We start from the raw sequence: 19,977 nt of genomic DNA, 5'->3' as shown, positions 1-19,977 counted from the left end.
CTTCATGGGTGCATTTATTTATTTATGCATAACGTAATAAGCAGTTGCTATGCACCCAACCCAAGAACCAGCCACATTGATAATACAGACATAAGCTGTATGTGCTTCCTCCATCCTGCTCCCTACCTCCTTACCTACCTTGACAGAACCACTAACCTGAAGTTTGGTTATTATTCCTTTGCTGTTTTTGAAAAGTTTTATCTTTCTCTCTCATATGTACATAGGAACATTATATATATATATATATATAACATTATATATAGGAACATATATATATATAACATATTATATATATAATATACATATATGTTCCTACATAAGATATTATTTCATTTTAGTTGTTCTTTACCCTGATAAAAATGATATTATGTTGTATATTTTAGTGTTTTTTTTTTGAACCTCATGAAAATGTTATTATGTTGTATATAGTCTTCTGGGATTTGCTTGTTTTCTTCAACATTATATTACTAAGATTCATCCCTGTTACTTAGTATAACTCTAGTTACATTTTCACTGCGGCGTAGCATTCTGTCCTATGAATAGACCACGATGTCTTTCTCTGTTCTCCTTGAGATGGGCATTTGGTCGTTCCTAGTACCTTGCTATTATAAGAAAACCTCTCTGCACCTCAATTTCCTCCTCTTAAAACTGGAGAATAGCAATAGGAACTACGTCATAAGTGTGTTAGGAAGATGGAAGGAGTTCACAGTTGTGAAGTGCTTTAGTACAGGGCCTGGCTCAATAGTATATGGTGGATCAGGGTCTTCATTTGCTTTCGCTTGGGCTGCCATGACGGATACCGTAGACTGGGTGGCTTAAACAATAGAAACTTATTTCCTCATAGTTTGGGGGGCTAGAAGTCTAAGATCAAGGTGCCAGTAGTGTCCGTTTCTTCTGAGGGCCTCTCTCTTTGGCTTGTAGATGGCGGTCTTCTTCGGCTGTCTTCCCACGGTCTTTTCTCTGCGTCTCTGTGTCTTAATTTCCTCTTTTTGTGAGGACAGCAGGCATTAAGCTAGACCCCACCCATTGGACCTCATTTTATCTTAATTTCCTCTTGAAAGGCCCTGTCTCCAAAGACAGTCTCCTTCCGAGGTACTGGGGGTTAGGACTTCAGCATATGAATTTGGTTGCGGTGGGGTGGGGGGACGGGACGGAGGGAGGACACAATTCAGCCCATAAAAGTTAGTAAGTATACACCATTATGAGCATCATTATCTTCCTCCTCCACCTTGTCCTCCTAATTCCTAAGTCCTAACTCCCCTCCTAAGTAATTCCTGAGCCTGTTAGAGGTAGGAGAAGAAGAGCTAGTGGGTATCATTTTCATCTTGGATAAAGGGAATAGCTAAGTGAGGCCTTGCAGCATGCGTGATGGCTGACTGACCCCAGATTGCCACTTCATATAAGTTCTGTTATGGGCTTGCCTGGCCGAGGCAGGCAGCTCTGGGTTGCTGTATCTCATACCCCAAAAGGCACTTCCTCAAGTAGCTGGGCCACCAGAGCAGACAGCATCTTTCATGTGTCGAAAATCTTCTGTTCTGACATTAGGGAACTGGCTGGGGGCAGTTGGCTGACAACCACATCCCTGTTCTGCTCTCCTGAGGGCTCTGAGCACCAAGGAGGAAGTCAGGAGCAGCACTGATGGGGTTTGGACTCCAAAACGAAGGACCGGTCTCCACCCCCCCCCCAAGCTGTCACTCACCAGTCCCTCTCTCCACAGCAGACCATGAGAATAAGATGGAATACCCTGTACCTGGTAGGGCTATGGGCAGCTGTCTTTACTGGGGCCAGGGGTGGGCTCACAGGGGAAGATACAGTGAGAACAAAGGATTTTGGCAGGGATGGTGGTGGTCTATAGACCCTCCCCCCACTCCCGTTAGGTTACGTGTTATTTTCTTTACATGCGTAGATACTCTGAGAGAGGGGGTTCGTAGAAACTAGAAAAATTCACACTAATCATCCCTAATAGCTGAACGCATCATTCTGGTTAACAATTCCTGCAGTGTAGAGATAAGGAGACTATAACATGAAAGTTCTCCCCTCCCATTCCACAGAGGTGATTGCTGCTAACAGTTCAGTACATTCCTCTTTTGACCTTTTCTTTGACTTTTAAAAACTTTTAGCTTCATGCTTAATGAATGAATACGTTCATTTGTTACAACGCTCCAACTATACAAGTCTAGCGGATCCAAAGTCAAGGTCTCCCCTAGCCCAACCGTCCTTCCCCAACCCCGTCCCCCTGTCCAGTTTGCTAAATATCTTCCCAGTCCTTTCACTATGTATTTTACATACACCTAAAAACACAAATACTCATTTGTCCTTTTTCTTCCACAAAAAAGGATCATGCTTTGTACAATGTAGATTTGCTCAGGTTTTTTTTAAAGATTTATTTATTGATTTGAGAGAGAGAGAGAGTGAGCGAGGGGAGGGGCGGCGGGAGAGGGAGAGAGTCTTTTTTTTTTTTTTTTAACGATTTTATTTATTTATTTGACAGAGACAGACACAGTGAGAGAGGGAACACAAGCAGTGGGAGTGAGAGAGGGAGAAGCAGGCTTCCTGCGGAGCATGGAGCCCGATGTGGGGCTCGATCCCAGGACCCTGGGATCATGACCTGAGCTGAAGGCAGACGCTTAACGACTGAGCCACCCAGGCGCCCCGAGGGAGAGAGTCTTAAGCCGACTCTGCACTGAGCGTGGAGCCTGACATGGGGCTTGATCTCAAGACCCTGAGATCATAACCTGAGCCGAAACCAAGTCAGGCGCTCAATGACTGCATCACCCAGGTGCCCCTAGATTTGCTCAGTTTCACCGACAAATGGTTGTACCTCCCTTTTTTGTAAATGGTTGCATAGTTTGTCCTCCAGAGTATTTTTTGATGACTTTCCCCCTAATGGACAGTTTACTTTTTTGTTATTATGTACTTTTTGTTACTACAAATGACGTTGCATTGAGCATCTTTACACATACAGCTCTGTGTGTGAATACAAGCATCTCTGTTAGTATAAATTCCTAAAAGAGAGTCAAAGTGAATGCGTATTTAAAAATTTGGGTAAATATTGACCAGTTGTTTTCCGAAATGAATGCACCTAGTTTTTCCTTCCCGTTCCTATATCTTAGGACTTGCTCCATATAAGGTTGTACAAATTTACCTCATTTAAATTTATTTAAATTTTTAAAATTTCCCGACTTCTTATTGTTGAAATTTTCATAGCAAAGAGTTGAAATGATAGTATAGTGAACAATGACACGTGCCCTCCAGCTAGATTTAACAACTAACATTTTTCCGTATTCTGTTTCCACCACAACCTCTTCTTTTTCAAAGCAAAGTTGCAGACATCCTGGCACTTCAGTTCTAAGTACTTGAGCCTGCAGCTCCCAAGAGTAAAGATAAAGAAGGGCTCTTGTACAACCACAATACTGTGATCACACTCAAGAAAATTATCCACAATTCTATAATACTATCTACTTTATCTGATAATCAGTTTATATTGAAATTTCCCCAATCGTTCCAAGAATGTCTTTAATTTTTTTTTTTTTTTATATATAATCAGGATTCAGTCGGGTTTCAAGATTGCTTTTGACTGTTCTATCTCTTCAGTTTTTGTTTGTTTATTTTTTTAAAATCTATGAAGAGTCTCCTGCCTTCTTTATGCATGGCACTGAAATTTTGATGAATCCGGGCCAGTCTTTTTACAGATTCTTCCACGTTCCGGATTTGCCAGGCTATTTTCTCATGGCATGTTGTTGATTTTAATGGCGGCATGGTATTCTGTTCCATGAGTATATTGTGGTTTATTTTAGGTTGTGGGTATTCCTTTTGTGGCTCCTCTAACAAGTGGTATTTAGTCCCAAGGAGTTTGTGGCACCTGTAGGCCACAGTAAAAGTCTGTGGTCAGTTAATGAAGACAAAGTGTTCCAAAGCCAAACTCGGTTGGCAGGAACATTACCAAAGGCCTCAGTTAAGAGTGAGTTGCATCCTTTACCCTTCCTTTTCCCCACTAAAGGAGATGGATTATTGTTTTGGTCTGTTCAGGTTGCCATAACAAAATACCACAGGCTGAGTAGCTTCTACAATGGAGATGCATCTCTCACTGTTCTGGAGGCTGGAAGTTTGAGACCGGGGTGCCAAAGTGATTGGGTGACGGCCCTCTTCTGGACCGCAGGCTTCTTGCTGTCTCTTCACAGGGTGGAAGGGGGCGAGGGAGCTCTCTGGGACCTCTTACATGGGCACTGATCCCATTCACAGGGGCTCCACCCTCATGACCTAATCACCTCCTAAAGCCCCACCTCCTAATACCATCACATCAGGGCATGAACTTGCGGGGAGGGACACAAACATTCAGACCGTAAGCAATTATCCTTTCTGATTCTCTGATTTCTTTTGGGATTCTGCAGTCTGGGGCTGAGCTTAGACCAGGGTCCGCCCTTTGTAACCACCTGTTCTTAACTCTGCACCTCATCATCAGCCACGGACTCTTCTGGTAAGGCCAAATCTCTTGCCATGTAGCACGAGCTCTGAGGCTGTGAGCTCCCTGGACTTCTTTCATGCCCCTCTCTCATACAGTGATTCTCACTTCGGCTCATCCTTCCCTCTTCATCTCCCGGAGCCCAAGCTAATCCTTCTCTGGTGCTCCGGGTCCCAGCCCATGCCTGTGTAGGACCTGTCACCATCCAGTGCCTCCTGCCTGTCCCGCTCCTCCAGCTTGTCCCTTCCACTGGCTCCTTCCCTCACCCCATCGATATGTCCAAGTCTGTCCCATTCTTCACAGTTATTTCTCTGTTGATACTAGCCTGGAGTTATGACTTCTGTCTCTCTCCACCCACACATTCTTGTTGAGAGGACCACAGCCCAGAGGTCTGCAAAGTGGAGTGCGTAGATGTTCTGGGGGGTGCTTAAGGAAAACACTAGCACTTCTCTGCATCTTAGAGTTTCATCTTCTTACTTTTCCATGCTAGCGTTTTATAATGTACATGTATAGATCATAACGTACAGTTACACACGTATATCATTTGCCTTTCAACTTTCCAGCTTCCTTGAGATGTAGCCCCACATTCCCACTGACATAGGCCTCCCAAACTCAGCACGGGACTAGCTGCTTTTCTTATACGCTGTCTCCTTCAATCTGCTTCCTTGACCGTAGGCCCCAACATAAGGAGAAGCCCCAACATCCCAACAGCCACCTAGACCCTCAGTCCCAGGGTCATCTTTGGCTTCTTTCCTCCTCCTATCCATTCAATCCAAGTCCTGGTGATTCCACTCCCTTACCTTCTCTCACAGCTGCCCAGCCTCGCTTCTCTTGCTGCCTCTGCCTTAAGTTTGATTTAGACATTCCTGTTGCCGGTCCCTAACCGGTCTCCCTGCCTCCATTCGCGTCCCCTGCACACAGCCACCAGCAGGAGCCCCTCACAACTACACATCATACATGACTCTCCTTCACTTTCTTTTTTAAAAAAAATATTTTAAAGATTTATTTATTTATGAGAGAAAGAGAGAGAGAGAGAGAGCATGGTGGGGGTGGGGAGGGTCAGAGGGAGAGGGAGAGAGAGAATCCCAAGCAGATTCCCTGCTGAGCATGGAGCCCGATGCGGGGCTCGATCTCAGGACCCCAAGATCATGACCTGAGCCGAAATCAAGACTCGGGCACTCAACCAACTGAGCCACCCAGGCGCCCCTCTCCCTCACTTTCAAAGAAAACTCAAACCAGATCCCATGCTTGATCTATAGGTTTTTCCATGATCATTTGCTACACTGACCTCATCCCTTTATCCATTCGCCTCGATTAGACTATGAACTCTTATAGGGCGGGGACTGTGTCTTTATCATTGCTGTATATCCGGAGCCAGGCATATTCCCTGCCACCTAGTAGTGTCTCAGTAAGTGGTTTTTTTCTTTCTATTGATTGGATGAAAGTAAGAATAGGACTGTCATGGGTAAGAAGATGAGAGTGGTATTGACATTCCTTTGAGAAATAAATAAGTCTCCAGGGAGAAACTTTCACCTAGAGATGGGCCCAAAGAATGAATCACATTGGGAAGCTAAAAGTTATCCTGGTCGTCACCTGATAAATACACTGATGTGTGACTTAGGGCTATGGGGAAGGCCCAAACTCCACCATCTCTTGCTGGAGGCTCTTGCTAACACAGGAGACGAGGTAAAAAGAGCTCCAGCTTTTGACCCAGAGAGGCCTGGCATTAAGTCTTATTGGCTGGAGGGGCGCCTGGGTGGCTCAGTCGGTTAAGTGTCTGCCTTCAGCTCAGGTCACGATCTTAGGATCCTGGGATCGAGTCCCACATCGGGCTCCCTGCTCGGCGGGGAGTCTGCTTCTCCCTTTGCCCCTCCCCCTGCTCCTTCTCTCTCTCTTGCTCACTCTCTCACACTGTCAAATAAATAAAATCTTAAAAAAAAAAAAGTCTTATTGGCTGGAATTGAAATCTTGCCTTTACCACTTACTGGCTGGATAAATGCTGAAGAGGAGGACGGTGCCAACCACTAATGTGTACATAGCATATGCCAGCACCGGGCCAAGAACCCTGCATGCATTACCTCACCTAATTTCACCGCAACTTGATGCAATAGCATCATTATCATTCCCGCTTTACAAATGAGCCAGGTGGAGCTCAGCAAGACCAAGGGATTGGCCCAAAAGTACAGTGTAACCAAACGATGGAGCTAGAATTTCAATCTTAGCAGCCTGACTCTAGGCTGGACATATTTGGAAGTCATCAGTATCCAGATGGCATTTAGAGCCAGGAGCCTGGATAAGATGATCTAGTGAGTGAGAGTAGCTAGAAAAGAGAGCCAAGGACTTGGTTCTGGGCCCCTCCAATAGGAGGGACAGAAGGAAGGTCCAGTAAAGGGGGTTGAGAAGGGGAGTCACTGAGGTCGGGGAAGAACAGAGAGTGGCATTCTAGAAGCCGAGTGCAGAAGGCATTTTAAAGATTTTTTATTTATTTATTTGAGAGAGAGAATGAGAGAGAGCAAGCACATGAGAGGGGGGAGGGTCAGAGGGAGAAGCAGACTCCCCGCCGAGCAGGGAGCCCGATGCGGGACTCGATCCCGGGACTCCAGGATCATGACCTGAGCCGAAGGCAGTCGCCCAACCAACTGAGCCACCCAGGCGCCCGCAGAAGGCATTTTAAGGACAAGAGAATGATCACCTGCATCAAAAGCTGCTGAGGGGGCAAGGAAGATGAGGCCCGAAAACTGGTCAGGACCAGCATGTTGCTGACTGCACAAGGTGCCGAAGGTCTTCCTGACACCCTGGCACGGGGATGAAGAAGGGGTGGCTATTTAAAGTTCGTACAAAGAAGTCACATGGGCTAGGGGGAAGGAGGGCAAGAGTGTTTCTCTTTTCCGATGAGAGATACTATAACTTTTTGTTTTCTGAGGGGAATGATCCAGTGAAGAAAAGGGACGGCTGCTGGTGTGACATCCTTGAGTCGGCAAGAAAGGACAGAATCTAGCGCACAGATGAGGGGACTAGCCTGGGCCTGCAGTGTGGTGGTTCCTGAAGAGCAGCAGAAGAAAAGGCAGCTGTGGGGACGGGTGCAGAGAGGAGGGAAATGTGGAGGTGGTAGCTTGTGGATGTTCTTTTCCTGTCGCTCCTCCCCCCCCCCCCAAAATGGAATAGGAAGCCGTATCATCAGCCTGGGGAGGATGGGGGAAGGTTTGAGGAAAGCGGGATCAGTTGTGAAATAGTTGTCTGGGAGAGAGGAGAGTGAATGGATTTGGGAATGTAGACGGATGGTAGGGTAGCATTAAGGACCAGCTCCCAATCTGCTGTCATGAATTTAAAGGGTCAACCGCATAGCTTCGTATTTTTCTCTGGCCACGCTCACTTGACCCGGGGGTAGGGACATGAGGGCAGAGAGTCAGATTTTACCAGCAATGTGGCTTTGCAAGGCAAGTAGGATGGAGGGGGGGAGAGTGTTCGGAGGGTTGAGAATATGGCAGAGGGACTGACGGGCAAGTATGGAAGCGAGGATGGCAGGTCAGTGAGGGGCAGTAAAAAGGTGGCAGGATCAGTGGGCCGGAGGTGCCAGTGAAGTTGGAAGACGGATAGGAGGCGGGTGAGTTGGCCAGGTAGGAGGAGGCGGTTGGAGAGTGGGGTGCATGACAGGCTAGCACTAACTATTGAGAACACACGAATTTTGACATGGGAGTGTTGGAAAGAAATGGCAAGGGAGGCAGGAGGCACCGTCTTTAAGGACAAAGGGGAATGCCCGGGGAGAGGGTCTGTAGGTGCCTGCGGCAGGAAGAGTGGCGGGTGGCGGAGGCCAAGGGCAGGAGATTGAAATCGGGGGAGTGGTGAGGAAGGAAGCAGAGAGAATGGTCATGGAAGCGCCAGCAATGTAGAAGCAGCAGAGGGGAGCAGACAGGACCCCTCCTGGCCCCGTGGCACAAGGCAACATGGCAGGCAAACCACGCAGCACCTGAGAGGGCTGTAGGGATGGCAGCATCCTCAGAGGGGAAGGGAACCAGGTTTTCGTTAAAGCAAGAAGGTGAAGGGATCATTCAGAGGACAGTTTGAGGATACAGGGGATTTCGCTAATGAAGAGTCAGTGGGTTCCAGAGGGTAGGCTACCCAAGTTTCTAGAATTGAGGGAAGGTGGCAGATGAGGTCAGATTAGGGGGGATTAGAATTCAGGTGTTGGGTGGCGACCTGGGAGTTTAGGACTTCTTTTTTTTTTTTAAGATTTTATTGATTTATTTAGAGCACAGCAAGTGCACACACAAGGCAGGGGGAGGGACAGAGGGGGAGGGGAGGGAGAGAATCCCAAGCAGACTCCATGCTGAGCATGGAGTCAGACTCGGGGCCCGATCCCACGATCCCGAGATCACAACTTGAGCCGAAACCATGAGTCGGGTGTTTAACCAACTGAGCCACCCAGGTGCCCCAGAGTTTGGGGCTTCTTATAGTGACTGAGGTGACCAGGGATGGAGGGCACAATGGGATTGCTTGTCTCCATGGCAAAGCATGGTGGTGCGGCTGGCAGGGTTGCGCACTGGGACAAAGGAGGTCATACTCTGGCCATGGACAGAGTCCATGCCCGTCATGTTTTAGGCAGTCTGAGCCTGGAGGCCTGCTGGGGTTTATCAGTCTACTCTTCGGATAAAAAAAAAAAAAAAAAAAAAAAAAAGGATGTTGATTTGGGTGTGAGAAGGAAGCTAATGACCTGTGTAGTTTAAAACATTTTTAGTGATTTTTGTTTTTCAATTGCTGTGATGGTAGGACTTTTGGTCTAAAGCCTCAGGAATCTTCCAGCTAAAAAGGCACCAGAATAGGTACGTTGGAGTAGCATTCTAGATGTGAGCTCTGTAGGGCAGAAATGAATCAGCGAAGCAGAACTCCTGGGGCAAGTATGGCACTTTCCAGACCGTGTTTGTGAAAATGGGGAAAAGAGGGTGGCGGAGGCTCTGTGAGAAAGTTTTGGGGACTCAGGACAGATCCAGTGCTCAGTAAAGAAAACTACCCGTTCTCTTCTTCAATGCTGAATGTCCTTTACCCCCGTCCTTGCCCCGTCTCTTCATTTTTTTTTAAAGATTTTATTTATTTGAGACAGAGAGTGTGCTCTAGTGGGAGGAGGGGCAGAGGGAGAGGGAGAGAGAATTTGAAGCAGACCCCATGCTGAGCATGGAGCCTGCCGTGGGGCTCGATCCCACCACCCTGAGATGACCTGAGCTGAAACCAAGAGCCAGACATTCAACTGACTGGGCTGCCCAGGCGCCCTGCCCCGTCTCTTATTTGGATGTCATTTCACAGCTCTGTGGCTCAGTTTCCTTATCTGTCAAAGGGGGATGACCATTGTTCTTGCTTCACAGCGACTTGTAATGGTTAAATGTGATAGTACCTGTAAAAGTGTGTAACCCAGCGCATGACACATAAGTACTTAGTAAGCATTGTTACGAAATGACAAGGGGTTGATTCTTGCTCCCATTCCACTCCCTTCTTCCTGCCACTTGGGTGTTTTTTTTTTCTCTTACGCTGCCCTCTTCTCTTTCATCTCCTCCCTCCTTTCCTCTCCCAGTTGCCCCCCCCCCCAACACACACACTTCCTCCTTTGCCTCTATCCCCTTTCTCCTCTCTGGCTGGGGCTGTCGGCGGTGCCCACACCTAGTTTTACACTCTCCATGGCCCTTCTGAGGTAGGGAACTCTTGAAATAGGGGGTGAGGCAGCCCTCCGAGGAAGGAAAATGTTTCTGGGGGGGGCAGCCTCCCAGCCACCCTAAGATTTGTGACCAGGGTGCCTAGAAAGTCACAGAGGGCTAGTGCCAAGAGCCTCAGGAGTTGAGAGGCCTGTGTTGTCGGCCAGGTCTGGCCACTGCATGGTATGGGGCCTGGGCTCACAGTGGACCAGAGCAGGCCGCGAAGGTGAGGAGTGTGTGAACAGGGAAGAGCTGGGCCCAGTTCCCATGTGGAGGGTTACCATACACCCACTGAGCACAGCCGTGTCATGCTTCTTTAGGAGAGGGGGAACAGGAGGGTAGTGTAGGGTACCGGCTGATACTATAAACTCTAGAGCCAGACTGCCTGGGGTTGGATTCTGGCTCTGTTACCACATGAGCTGCGTGTACTTAGTCAGCAAACCTCTCTGTGCCTCAGTTTCTCATATCTGGAGATAATTGGAACAGCACAGTTGTTATGAGGACTGGGTGAATTGATAGTGAAGAAAGTGCTTACTAGTTCTAGGCATATAAGTACTGTATGCATGTGTGTTACATTAAAAATTAAAAAAAAATTGAGACACCTGGGTGGCTCAGTCGGTTAAGCATCTGGTTTCCGCTCAGGTCATGATCCCAGGGTCCTGCGATCGAGTCCCGCATCTGTCTCTCTGCTCAGCGGGGAGCCTGCTTCTCCCTCTGCCTGCCACTCGCCCTGCTTGTGCTCACTCTCTCTCTGACACATAAAGTCTTAAAAAAAGACCTCTAAAAATTAAAAAAAAAAAATACAACAATCTTAGAACAGTGTAATTCTTTTCATTTTACTGGTGCTGAAATAGGTGGAGAGGTTAAGTGACTTGCTGGAGTCCACAGGGCTATTAAGGGCATAATGAAATCTAGAAACACAGATTTGACAGACTCCCAAATTGTGGCTCATAGCCGCAGTGCTAAACTGCCTCCCTGGACATGCAGGTGAAGAGTGTGATTTCCAGGAGGCCAGGAGGCCAGGAGGCCAGGAGACCTGGAATGGAGGGAGAAGCAAGCAGGCGCTGAGAGTCCAGGGGATGAACAGCAGCTAGGGTCCAGGAGGTGAGCAGAGGTCCTGCTTGAGGACATGGCTGGCTCCGTGCTGGGGGACAGCTGCCTGGCTCCCCAGGCCTGTTCCAGGGAGAGGTCAAGTCCCTTAGGTAGCCAAAGATTTGGATTACAGCCAGAGGGCTGAACCTTCTTCCTGGGACCTTTTCCTCCTTGCCTGTTTTCTGGGTGACCACAGTCAAGCTAGTTAACCCTTTTGCACCTCAGTTTCCTCATCTGTCAAAGAAGGATAAGGATATGTGGCCTGCCTACCTCACGGGGTTTTTGAGAGGCATCAGTGGCTCACGGATCTGGAAACAGTTGAAAAAGCATGAAGCAGTCCCCAATTCCAGATGAGAGGGTGAGTCCAGATCCTCTTACTGTGAGGCTCCAATACGGGCCTCTGAGGCCTCCAAAGCTCATGCTAGTGATGTCCACTGTCAAAGCCTTTTCCATCAATTCCAGCATGGTCTATGGAGCCATGAAGAACCTCGTCTCTTTTGGGGGGATTTTACGTCCCTCTGTGAGCGTAAAATAGTAGTTGAGCCCCGTCTGGGTCCATGGGAAATTTTCCTTCTGTGTGGGCTTTTATTTTCAAGGGCCAGAACCAGCGTCTCTTTCCAGGGTCCACAGTCATCCCAGCCCCCATTCTGGGCACTCTGCCATCTTTTGGTTCCAGCCCTTGGCACAAGGCAGACTTGGGCTGTTGTTAGCACACAGTCTTGGTTCTGTGCTTGCCTTGTAGGGAACAGGGAGGCAGCTGACCCTTCCCCCGGGTGTCCTTGTCTCTCTGGGCTTCCCTTTAGGGGTGTGTGTGTGTGTGTGTGTGTGTGTGTGTGTGTGTGTGTTGGGGGCCGTGGAAGCCCCAGAGCCCAGGCCTTGTGCCAGTTGCTGAAGTTTTTTTTTTTTCTCTAGAATTGAGTTGGCCATCCAGCTGTTTCCATTCCTTGCCCTCTGCCAAACTCTGTGGCACAGTCCACCGTGCCAGGTGGAAACCACGCTCTGCTTCAGGAATCCGGAGCTTCCATTTTGAGAGAGTCAGAAAGCCGCAGCGAGTGAGCCCGAGTGTCAGAGGGAGAGTGAGGGTGGGGCTGCTCTCTTTGGCAAGCCTTTGTCAGAATTGGCCCAGCTGCTTGGTCTTTACCCAGAAGTAGGGCTAACTCTGGACTGACCCCAAATATCTAGCGGAGAAACTATTCTTGGATCGAGACCAAGCCAGACCTAGAAACTACTTTTTTTTTTTTAAATCCAGAAAATGGGAATAAGAAATCCTACTACACATGTTCTTCATGTCAGCTGAGAAATAAGCTTTTAGACCGCCCACCGCCTCCTCAACAGGAGGAAAAAGTGACATCAGGTTGTGTTTCTTCAAGTATATCCCATAGACTACTGAGGGTTATGTGAACAAAAAAGAAGGGGCGCCTGGGTGGCTCAGTCGTTGGGCATCTGCCTTCAGCTGAGGCCATGATTCCAGGGTCCTGGGATCGAGCCCCACATCGGGCTCCCTGCTTGGCGGGAAGCCTGCTTCTCCCTCTCCCACTCCCCCTGCTTGTGTTCCCTCTCTCGCTGTCTCTCTCTGTCAAATAAATAAATAAATAAATAAATCTTTAAAAAAAAAAAAAGGCACTGGCTCACTAAGTTTGGGAAACACTAGATAAACCATTTTAAGCAGGTTTTGTAGTTGCAGAGACCACCCAGATCCTCACTATACCACCAGGATACATGATGACTCTCCAGGGGATCTAGTCTGTGTGACATTTCTTCCATTGTAACTAGCTTTCTTCGTGGAACATTCTTTAAGCACCATCCCTGCTTTGGAAGCTGCCAGCCTAGGTCCTAAGTGTCTGTCCCTTCCATTCTTTTTCTCCCTTATTGTGAAGGGAGGTGAGCCCCGGAAACACATGGGAGGGGGTTACGATGTGGGTCCCAAAGAACAAGGGCGTTTCGCTTCAGAAGCTATTGACATGAGTGCTTCCTGCTCTGAAACACCTCTCCCTCTCCTGTCCTTACAGCTCCCCTTCGAACTGGAGATTTACTACATTCAGCATGTTATGCTCTACGTGGTGCCCATCTACCTGCTTTGGAAAGGAGGTAAGGCAAGTGGACCATACCTTTGTGCCCCTGCCACACCTCGCCGTGCCCTTCTGTTTGGGGGGATGGCAGTCTGTTAGGTGTCTATCAGGATCTTGGGCTCCTGCCTGGCTGGCTGTCTGCAGGATGTCTTATGCCACACGCCAGGGGTGGGGAGATGGGCACTGATAAGGCCTGCAAAGAATCTGGGGGGCTTTTCAGAACCATCCTTTTTGGGCGAGCACGGTGCCACTAACTCTGTGTCCTAGGGCCTAGGCCCTGGGCTCATTGTCTGTGGTGGCATTGGGTTTGCATGGAGCCCCCCCCACACACACACACACACTGTCACTCGCTCGTGCTGAGCCTTCCCCCTGCCTCAGTGTGCAGCATAGGGTAGAAGGAGAGATGGAAGCCCCCAGCCCTCTTAAGAGAGGGACCTTGTGCCCTTGCTCATTATATCCATCCTCTCAGAACCAAAGAAGATATTGAGATGGGCAAGAAGTTCAGGGACTATGGGGTTATAGGATGGAAGGAAGAAGCAGGTAAGAGAACAGCGATCACCTTGTAAAATAAACCATTGATGACCTTGATTTTGTCACAAGGGAGAGACCACCAACTTGGTAGAGACAGCCTAGGAAGGAAACTGACTGAACTCTTTGTGACCTCACAGTGACCCTTAAAGTATCCCCTCCCTCCTCTATTATATGGTAGATAAAAGGGGAGTTCCCATCCCTTCTAGAAGAGTTGTCAGAGGCCTCCCTCTCAGGGCTCTAACCTTCCTGAAAGGCCTGTACCTGGAAGGCCTCCCCTTCTAGTCTCAGCTACTAGCCTCTCTATGTTGGTTGCTGGGACTTTTCAGGGAGACCGCCCCCCACCTCAATTCAAGCAGCAAGGGCTTCATTTCTATGCATTAAAAATGACATGAGGCCACATGGGCCCTTGAAGCCACCAGAAGATGGTTTCGAAGTTGTGCTTCCTCTAACTCAGGAATCCTGGCAAATCTCGAGAACTTCTGGCCTAAGCCAGCCTCAAGGACCAGTCAACCTGGAGACATGTTGGAGGATGGGCACAGTTGCTCTCCATGGAGGCTCCTGCCAGTGGAGAGATTGGCCCCCTGTGCCCTGGTTTCTGTCAGCGTTCTTAGGATTTGTCTCAGTATTCTTTGAGGCTGTTTTTACCCTGTGCAGCCACTTGGGGTCTCACCAAGTCAGAGAACACTTCCTTTTAATTTGCTCTAAAGGCACTATTCCCCCGTCTAAGCTTTAAGGAACGTCTCAATATCCAGGAGCCGTGGGCCAGTTTTCAGGTCTGTCTCCTGTGGCGCAGGAAACAGCTTCTAATAATATCCAAGTCTGGGGGATACATGCTTTCTGAATAGAACCGGGCAGGCCGCTGTCTCGAGCTCCAGCCAGCCCCCTCCCCCCTTGCTGAGGCAAGTTCTGGACAAAGGTGCGTGGCTCTTAGTTAAACCTATCTGTGCTCTGAGTTGCCCATAAAAATCTGTTAGGTAGCCGAGCTGGACTATTCTGACATGGGAAATACCAAGTAGCCATCCCCACTGCCCCCTCCATCCCCCCCACAAAACCCCACAATCTGGGAAGCTGCAGCTTCCAGAAGTGACAGAGGCCACTGCGGCCTTGTGTTGGATCTATTGCTGCACCGTTTGGGGGGAACCGAGCGGAGGAAGTAGAGATTCCAAGGTTTCATTCCAATTTATTTCTCACTGTTAGTGATTCTTTCCTCTCTCCTCTGGTACGTCTGTAAAAACTCTAACAGTAATTATAACCACAGTAAACACCAACTTTGTCTTGAGTGTTGCCTGTGTGCGAGATACTTTGCTAGGCCTGTTCTGTGCGTCTTCTCATCATAACCAACCCTGGTGGCAAATGCCCCTTCTACAGAGGAGAAAACCAGGGCTCAGAAATGTGAGGCACCTCAAGCTCCCAGCCTTAAGAAGCAGAGCCAGGATTCAAAGCCTTCCCTCTCAGACCAGCGCTTTTCCCCACACACCTTGTTGTCCTAAAAGGCAGGTGCCTGTCTCCTAACCACATCTGGTTGGGAGTCTCCCCTCCAGCCAGCCGCCCCCACGGTGTCTTTTTTGAACCCCTACTACGTGTCCAGCATTCGCACCAGGGGATCAGAGATTCCCTGCCACAGGGAGTCCCTGTCTAGGGGGGACGGGAGCGTTGTACTTGTAATACAGCCGGGATTAAGTGCGACAGAGGGCACTAGGGGAACATAATCCGGTTTATTTCTTACCATTTCTGGGCCCTTGTAAAGCCTCCGCTTCCTTTGTGGCTCTTTGCTGTCATCTGCTGTTCGCTTGGGGGAAATTACGCACGCTTCGAGAAAAGGCTAGATTTCCTAAGGCGGGTTTCACCTTTGGCCCCGAACCTCGGACCTGGGCCTTGCAGAGGGCGAATCCATCCAGAGTGAGCAGTGGGGAGATGACTCCCCGTAAATCAAAACAGCTAAGGGGTTGGGAGATTCTCTTTCCTAGAAGTCTTGTAATTTTCCAGACATAACTGACGTTGGAGTGTTTGCCCAAAGCAAGACAGCTCTCCTGTAGATACCTCCCACGGCCAGGAGCCCTGTTCTCCTGAAAGGCAAGGTCCCGCTGCTTTCTGTGGCTTGGGGGTGACTGGGTGGTGCTCAGCGGGATCCCATTCCTCCTTGGTTTCTGTGGTTTTCTGGCACCGCCGTAGGAAACAAGACATCCTTTTTACCCCCCACTGTTCTGTTCTTCCTCCAGCCTGTCTTTTAATTTCTGTTTCCTCTCCTCCCAGCTCCTTGCCTTTGGCTGTCTGGAACTACAGTTGATCCTTGAACAATGCGAAGGTTAGGGATGCCCCCCCCCCAATTTAAATCCTAACAGCCTCCTCTTGACCGGAAGCCTTACTGGTAAGAGAAACTGTCAATTAGCACCTAGTGTGTATGCCATATGTATTATGTACTGTATTCCTACAGTAAAATAAGCTGGAGAAAAGAAAATGTTATGAAGAAAATCATAAGGAAGAGAAAACACATTTCTGGTACTGTTCTGCATTTGTCAGGAAAAAATCCACATCTAAGTAGACCTGCACGGTTCAAACCCATGGTGTTCAAGGGTCAACCATATAGTTTTTAGAACCCCATCCCCACTGACATAACCAGCTCTCCATAGAATACCTAGTCCTCCTATCTCTTGCCTGAAGCTCCCTCTAATGGACGCTGCTCTCCCTATTCAGCCACATAGGCTGTCGGCCCCTCTCCCCCCGCCATCTCTTCCAGACCAGTATTTCATTTCTCCCTTCAATGAAAATGCTTTCTCCTTTACCATTCTCCCCACCTTTTTTTTTTTTTCATCACTACTACCACCCTTGGCTGCTTCCCCCATATTCCTAAATGCCTTTGGCCCCTGGCACTCGATCGTTTCTATTACAACTCCCACCAGTATCCATGAAGGTTTCCAGTGAAGACCACTCGTCCCACTCCAGCTTCTCGGAGTTTGGGCTTCTCCACTGCAGTGACTTCTGTGTCCTTTTGTCTTCAGCCAACCGACCTTGCCCTCTCCCTGCCCCTAAAACTCCTCTATCTGAGATCCTTGGCCCCTATGTCCCTTTCTGTGACCTGAATCTCTACTCCTGAAATCAGGACTCCTCTCCTTCCCAATCAGCTCGTCCCACTATAACCAATTACTGGAGCTTTCCTTTCACCAGTTCCCAAAAGTGCTTCAGCCCTTCGTCCTTTCCACGGGGATCAGCGTCCAGTCCCAGTGCCCAGCCTTGGCCTACTGGGGGAAATCTCTCGAGTCATTCAGATTTGGGGCCCCTAAAATTTCATGGTCTGTTATAATTGTGCTCTCAACACCATTGCTCTTGTGTTCTGTCTTTGGTCAGCTGTGCTACACATTGCCCTGAGAAGTCATGTGCTGAACCTTTACCACCCACCTCAAACTTCCCGTCCTCCCCACTGTCAACCAAGGACTGAGAAAACAGAGATTTCCAGGCGGGAATCCCCTCCGTTATTTCCCTCTGCTCTAAAAGCTGCTTCACCCACTCCCATCCTTACCTGTCGTCTTGGAGGAAGTAGTGTTGTGGTTATCTTGCCTCCCTTCCCATCCTCTGGAACTCCGTGCCATCAAGTATCACTCGTGTACTTGAGTTTTCTTTTCTTTTCCTTTTGTTTCATTTACCTAGATTTTCAACTCTTTCTTTCACTCCTGGCTTTTCAGCCAGGAAGGATGCTGAAGTCTTCCCATTCTAAAAAAGAAAGTTTCTCTCGACCCTACACCGTCTCTTCTCACCTTCCCTTCCCAGCTAACTGTCTTCATAGATTATTAGCCAAACAAGATTTCCTAAACTTCAGTTCTTTGGGCATGACAGCTTGTGCCTTATCCACAGAGCCATCTGTATTATTATGTATATAATATATGTCCTTAAGTCTACTGATTTTTCTTTTTCCTAAAATATATTTGTTTGCGGGGCTCCTGGGTGGCTCAGTCGGTTAAGCATCTGCCTTTGGCTCAGGTCAAGATAGTGGAGAGTCTACTTCTCCCTCTCTCTCTCTGGCCCCCTCCCCCCGCTCTCTCTCAAATAAATAAAAATCTTAAAAAAATATTTTTATATATTTATAAATAAGTATTTATACATTTATATATTTATAACTATATATATATATGAATTTATAAATATACATATATATGTTTTTCTAAAATATGTTTGTGCTCAATAAAATCCCGGATTCAGTGCACTGGTGATGTATTTTTAATACATTTTAAATGCATAGCTATTAAAAATGAAATGTTTACCTGTTTACCACCTGGAATCACCCCAGGAACAGAACATAACTGTGGGTGGCACTTGCCTGTATTTGATGACCCTGTCTACTCAGTTATCTCCCATCCCTCAGAACACTGACATGGGATATCTCTCCCCGCTGCCCACCTCTTCACAGAAATAACACTGCTGACCATTACTAACAACGCCTACCTGACCAAATCTAATGGCTCCCTCTCAGACTTTATCCTGCCGGAGCTCTCTGCTGCAATGGACATTGTTGATCCCTCCTCTTTGGAATGCTCCGCTCTTGAGGGCCTGCCTCACTGACCATGCCTCCCCACGCCTCCATCAGTTATTTTGCCTCTGTCCCTGACATGTTCGTTTCCCCAGAGTTCTGTTCCGGGCTTGCCTCTTGCTCTGCTGCTCCCCAGATGGTCACATGCTTACACAGTTCGGCCACCAGTCGGAGTAGTCATGGCTGCCGCATTGCTGTCGGCAGCCCAGGCTTACGAGATTTTCATGTCGTTTACCCAGCATCTCCACCTGAATGCCCCAAGCTCACCTCAAACTCAGCCTGTCTGTGCTGTACTCATTTTTTCCCCCTCAGCCCTGCTGCTCTCCTTGTGGTCCTTGCCAGATGGCACCACCCTGTCACCCCAGCTAGAACCTGGGAATCATCCCCCTACCCCCGCATCTATTTTACTCATTCATCTGACACATATGTCTTATTCCTTTCTGGCTGCTATAAGAAAATACCACCAACTGGGTAGCTTATAAACAGCATCAATTTCTTGTTCTCAGCTCCAGAGGCTGGGAAGTCCAAGATCAAGTCGCCAGCATGGTTGCCTTCTTGGGAGGACCCTCTTCCTGATTCCTAGCTGGCCCATTCTTGCTGCGTCCTCACATGGTGGACGGGGCAAGGGAGCTCTCTGGGGCCCCTTTTATAAGGGCACTAATCCCATTCGTGGAGGCTCCACCCTCATGACCTAAGACACCTTACAAAGGCCCCACCCCCTAATACAATCCATCTTTGGTGGTTAGGATTTCATCATATGAATTTGGAGGGACACAGACATTCAAACCATAGCAACTTATTTGCACACTCTTTCTGCCAGGCTCTATGCTGGCCTTTGGGATGCCCCGATCGGTGAAAACCAGATACCATCCCTTCCCTCATAGAGTTTATAATGTAGTGAGAGGAGACATGTATGAATCAAATAATCACACAAATAAATATATAGTTATAACTGAGGTAAGTACTCTGAAGGAAAGGAACATGCTTTAGTGAGAGCTAAGAATAAAACTAACACATACTTCGGAGGTTTGGGGGAGAGTTCCCTGAGGAAGTGACATTTCAACTGAGGTCTGAAGGATATGTAGGGGGTTCACTAGGCAAGAGTAGGATTGGGGGGGTGCACCCTTATAACCTCACAAAACTACACGTACGACAGCACTGTGGCAGGAGGGAAGGGAGATCCAGGGGGGAGGACGGATGACCCGGCCTGAGGGGCAGGCAGGGGTCAGATACGGAGGGCTTTGTCAGCTGTGGTCAGGGATTTGGCCTTTATTCTAAGACCTATGGAGAGCCAGTGAAAGTTTTAAGAAGGGGCATAACACCAGCTTGCTCTCCTGTTGATTCCTCTCCTGTGTAAATCCTTTATAGAGTTCAAACTTTAAAATACAGAAAACCATTCTGTAACAGATCACCTTCCCACCCTTCCCCACGTCCACGTGGTGCCTCCTACAACTCCATAGGTAACTGCCATTTTGGATTTTTGCATCTCCTCCCAGAGTTTCTTCTCACACATATAAGTAAATTCAGAAACTATTTTATTTCCCTCCTCTGTAAGACACACATCCCCAAATAGCATACTGCGTGACTGTTTTGTTGCCGTTACTGTTTTGCTTTAGCAGC

General features: G+C 48.2%; 1 protein-coding gene across 11 annotated transcripts in view; it reads left to right on the top strand.

Moving 5' to 3' along the window:
* Nucleotides 1-19,977, top strand: part of TMEM164 (transmembrane protein 164) — a 169,603-nt gene that overhangs the window by 112,896 nt on the left and 36,730 nt on the right. For all 11 annotated transcript variants that reach the window (XM_032392712.1, XM_032392711.1, XM_032392709.1 and 8 more), the window contains one exon: nucleotides 13,245-13,323. In XM_032392712.1, the coding sequence (XP_032248603.1) occupies nucleotides 13,245-13,323 (79 nt within the window). The remainder of the gene's footprint in view (nucleotides 1-13,244; nucleotides 13,324-19,977) is intronic.

The sequence above is a fragment of the Phoca vitulina genome, unplaced genomic scaffold (genome assembly GCF_004348235.1).
Source record: "Phoca vitulina isolate PV1807 unplaced genomic scaffold, GSC_HSeal_1.0 scaffold69, whole genome shotgun sequence".
Classification (NCBI taxonomy): domain Eukaryota; kingdom Metazoa; phylum Chordata; class Mammalia; order Carnivora; family Phocidae; genus Phoca; species Phoca vitulina.
This window is presented reverse-complemented; position numbering and strand designations above follow the sequence as displayed.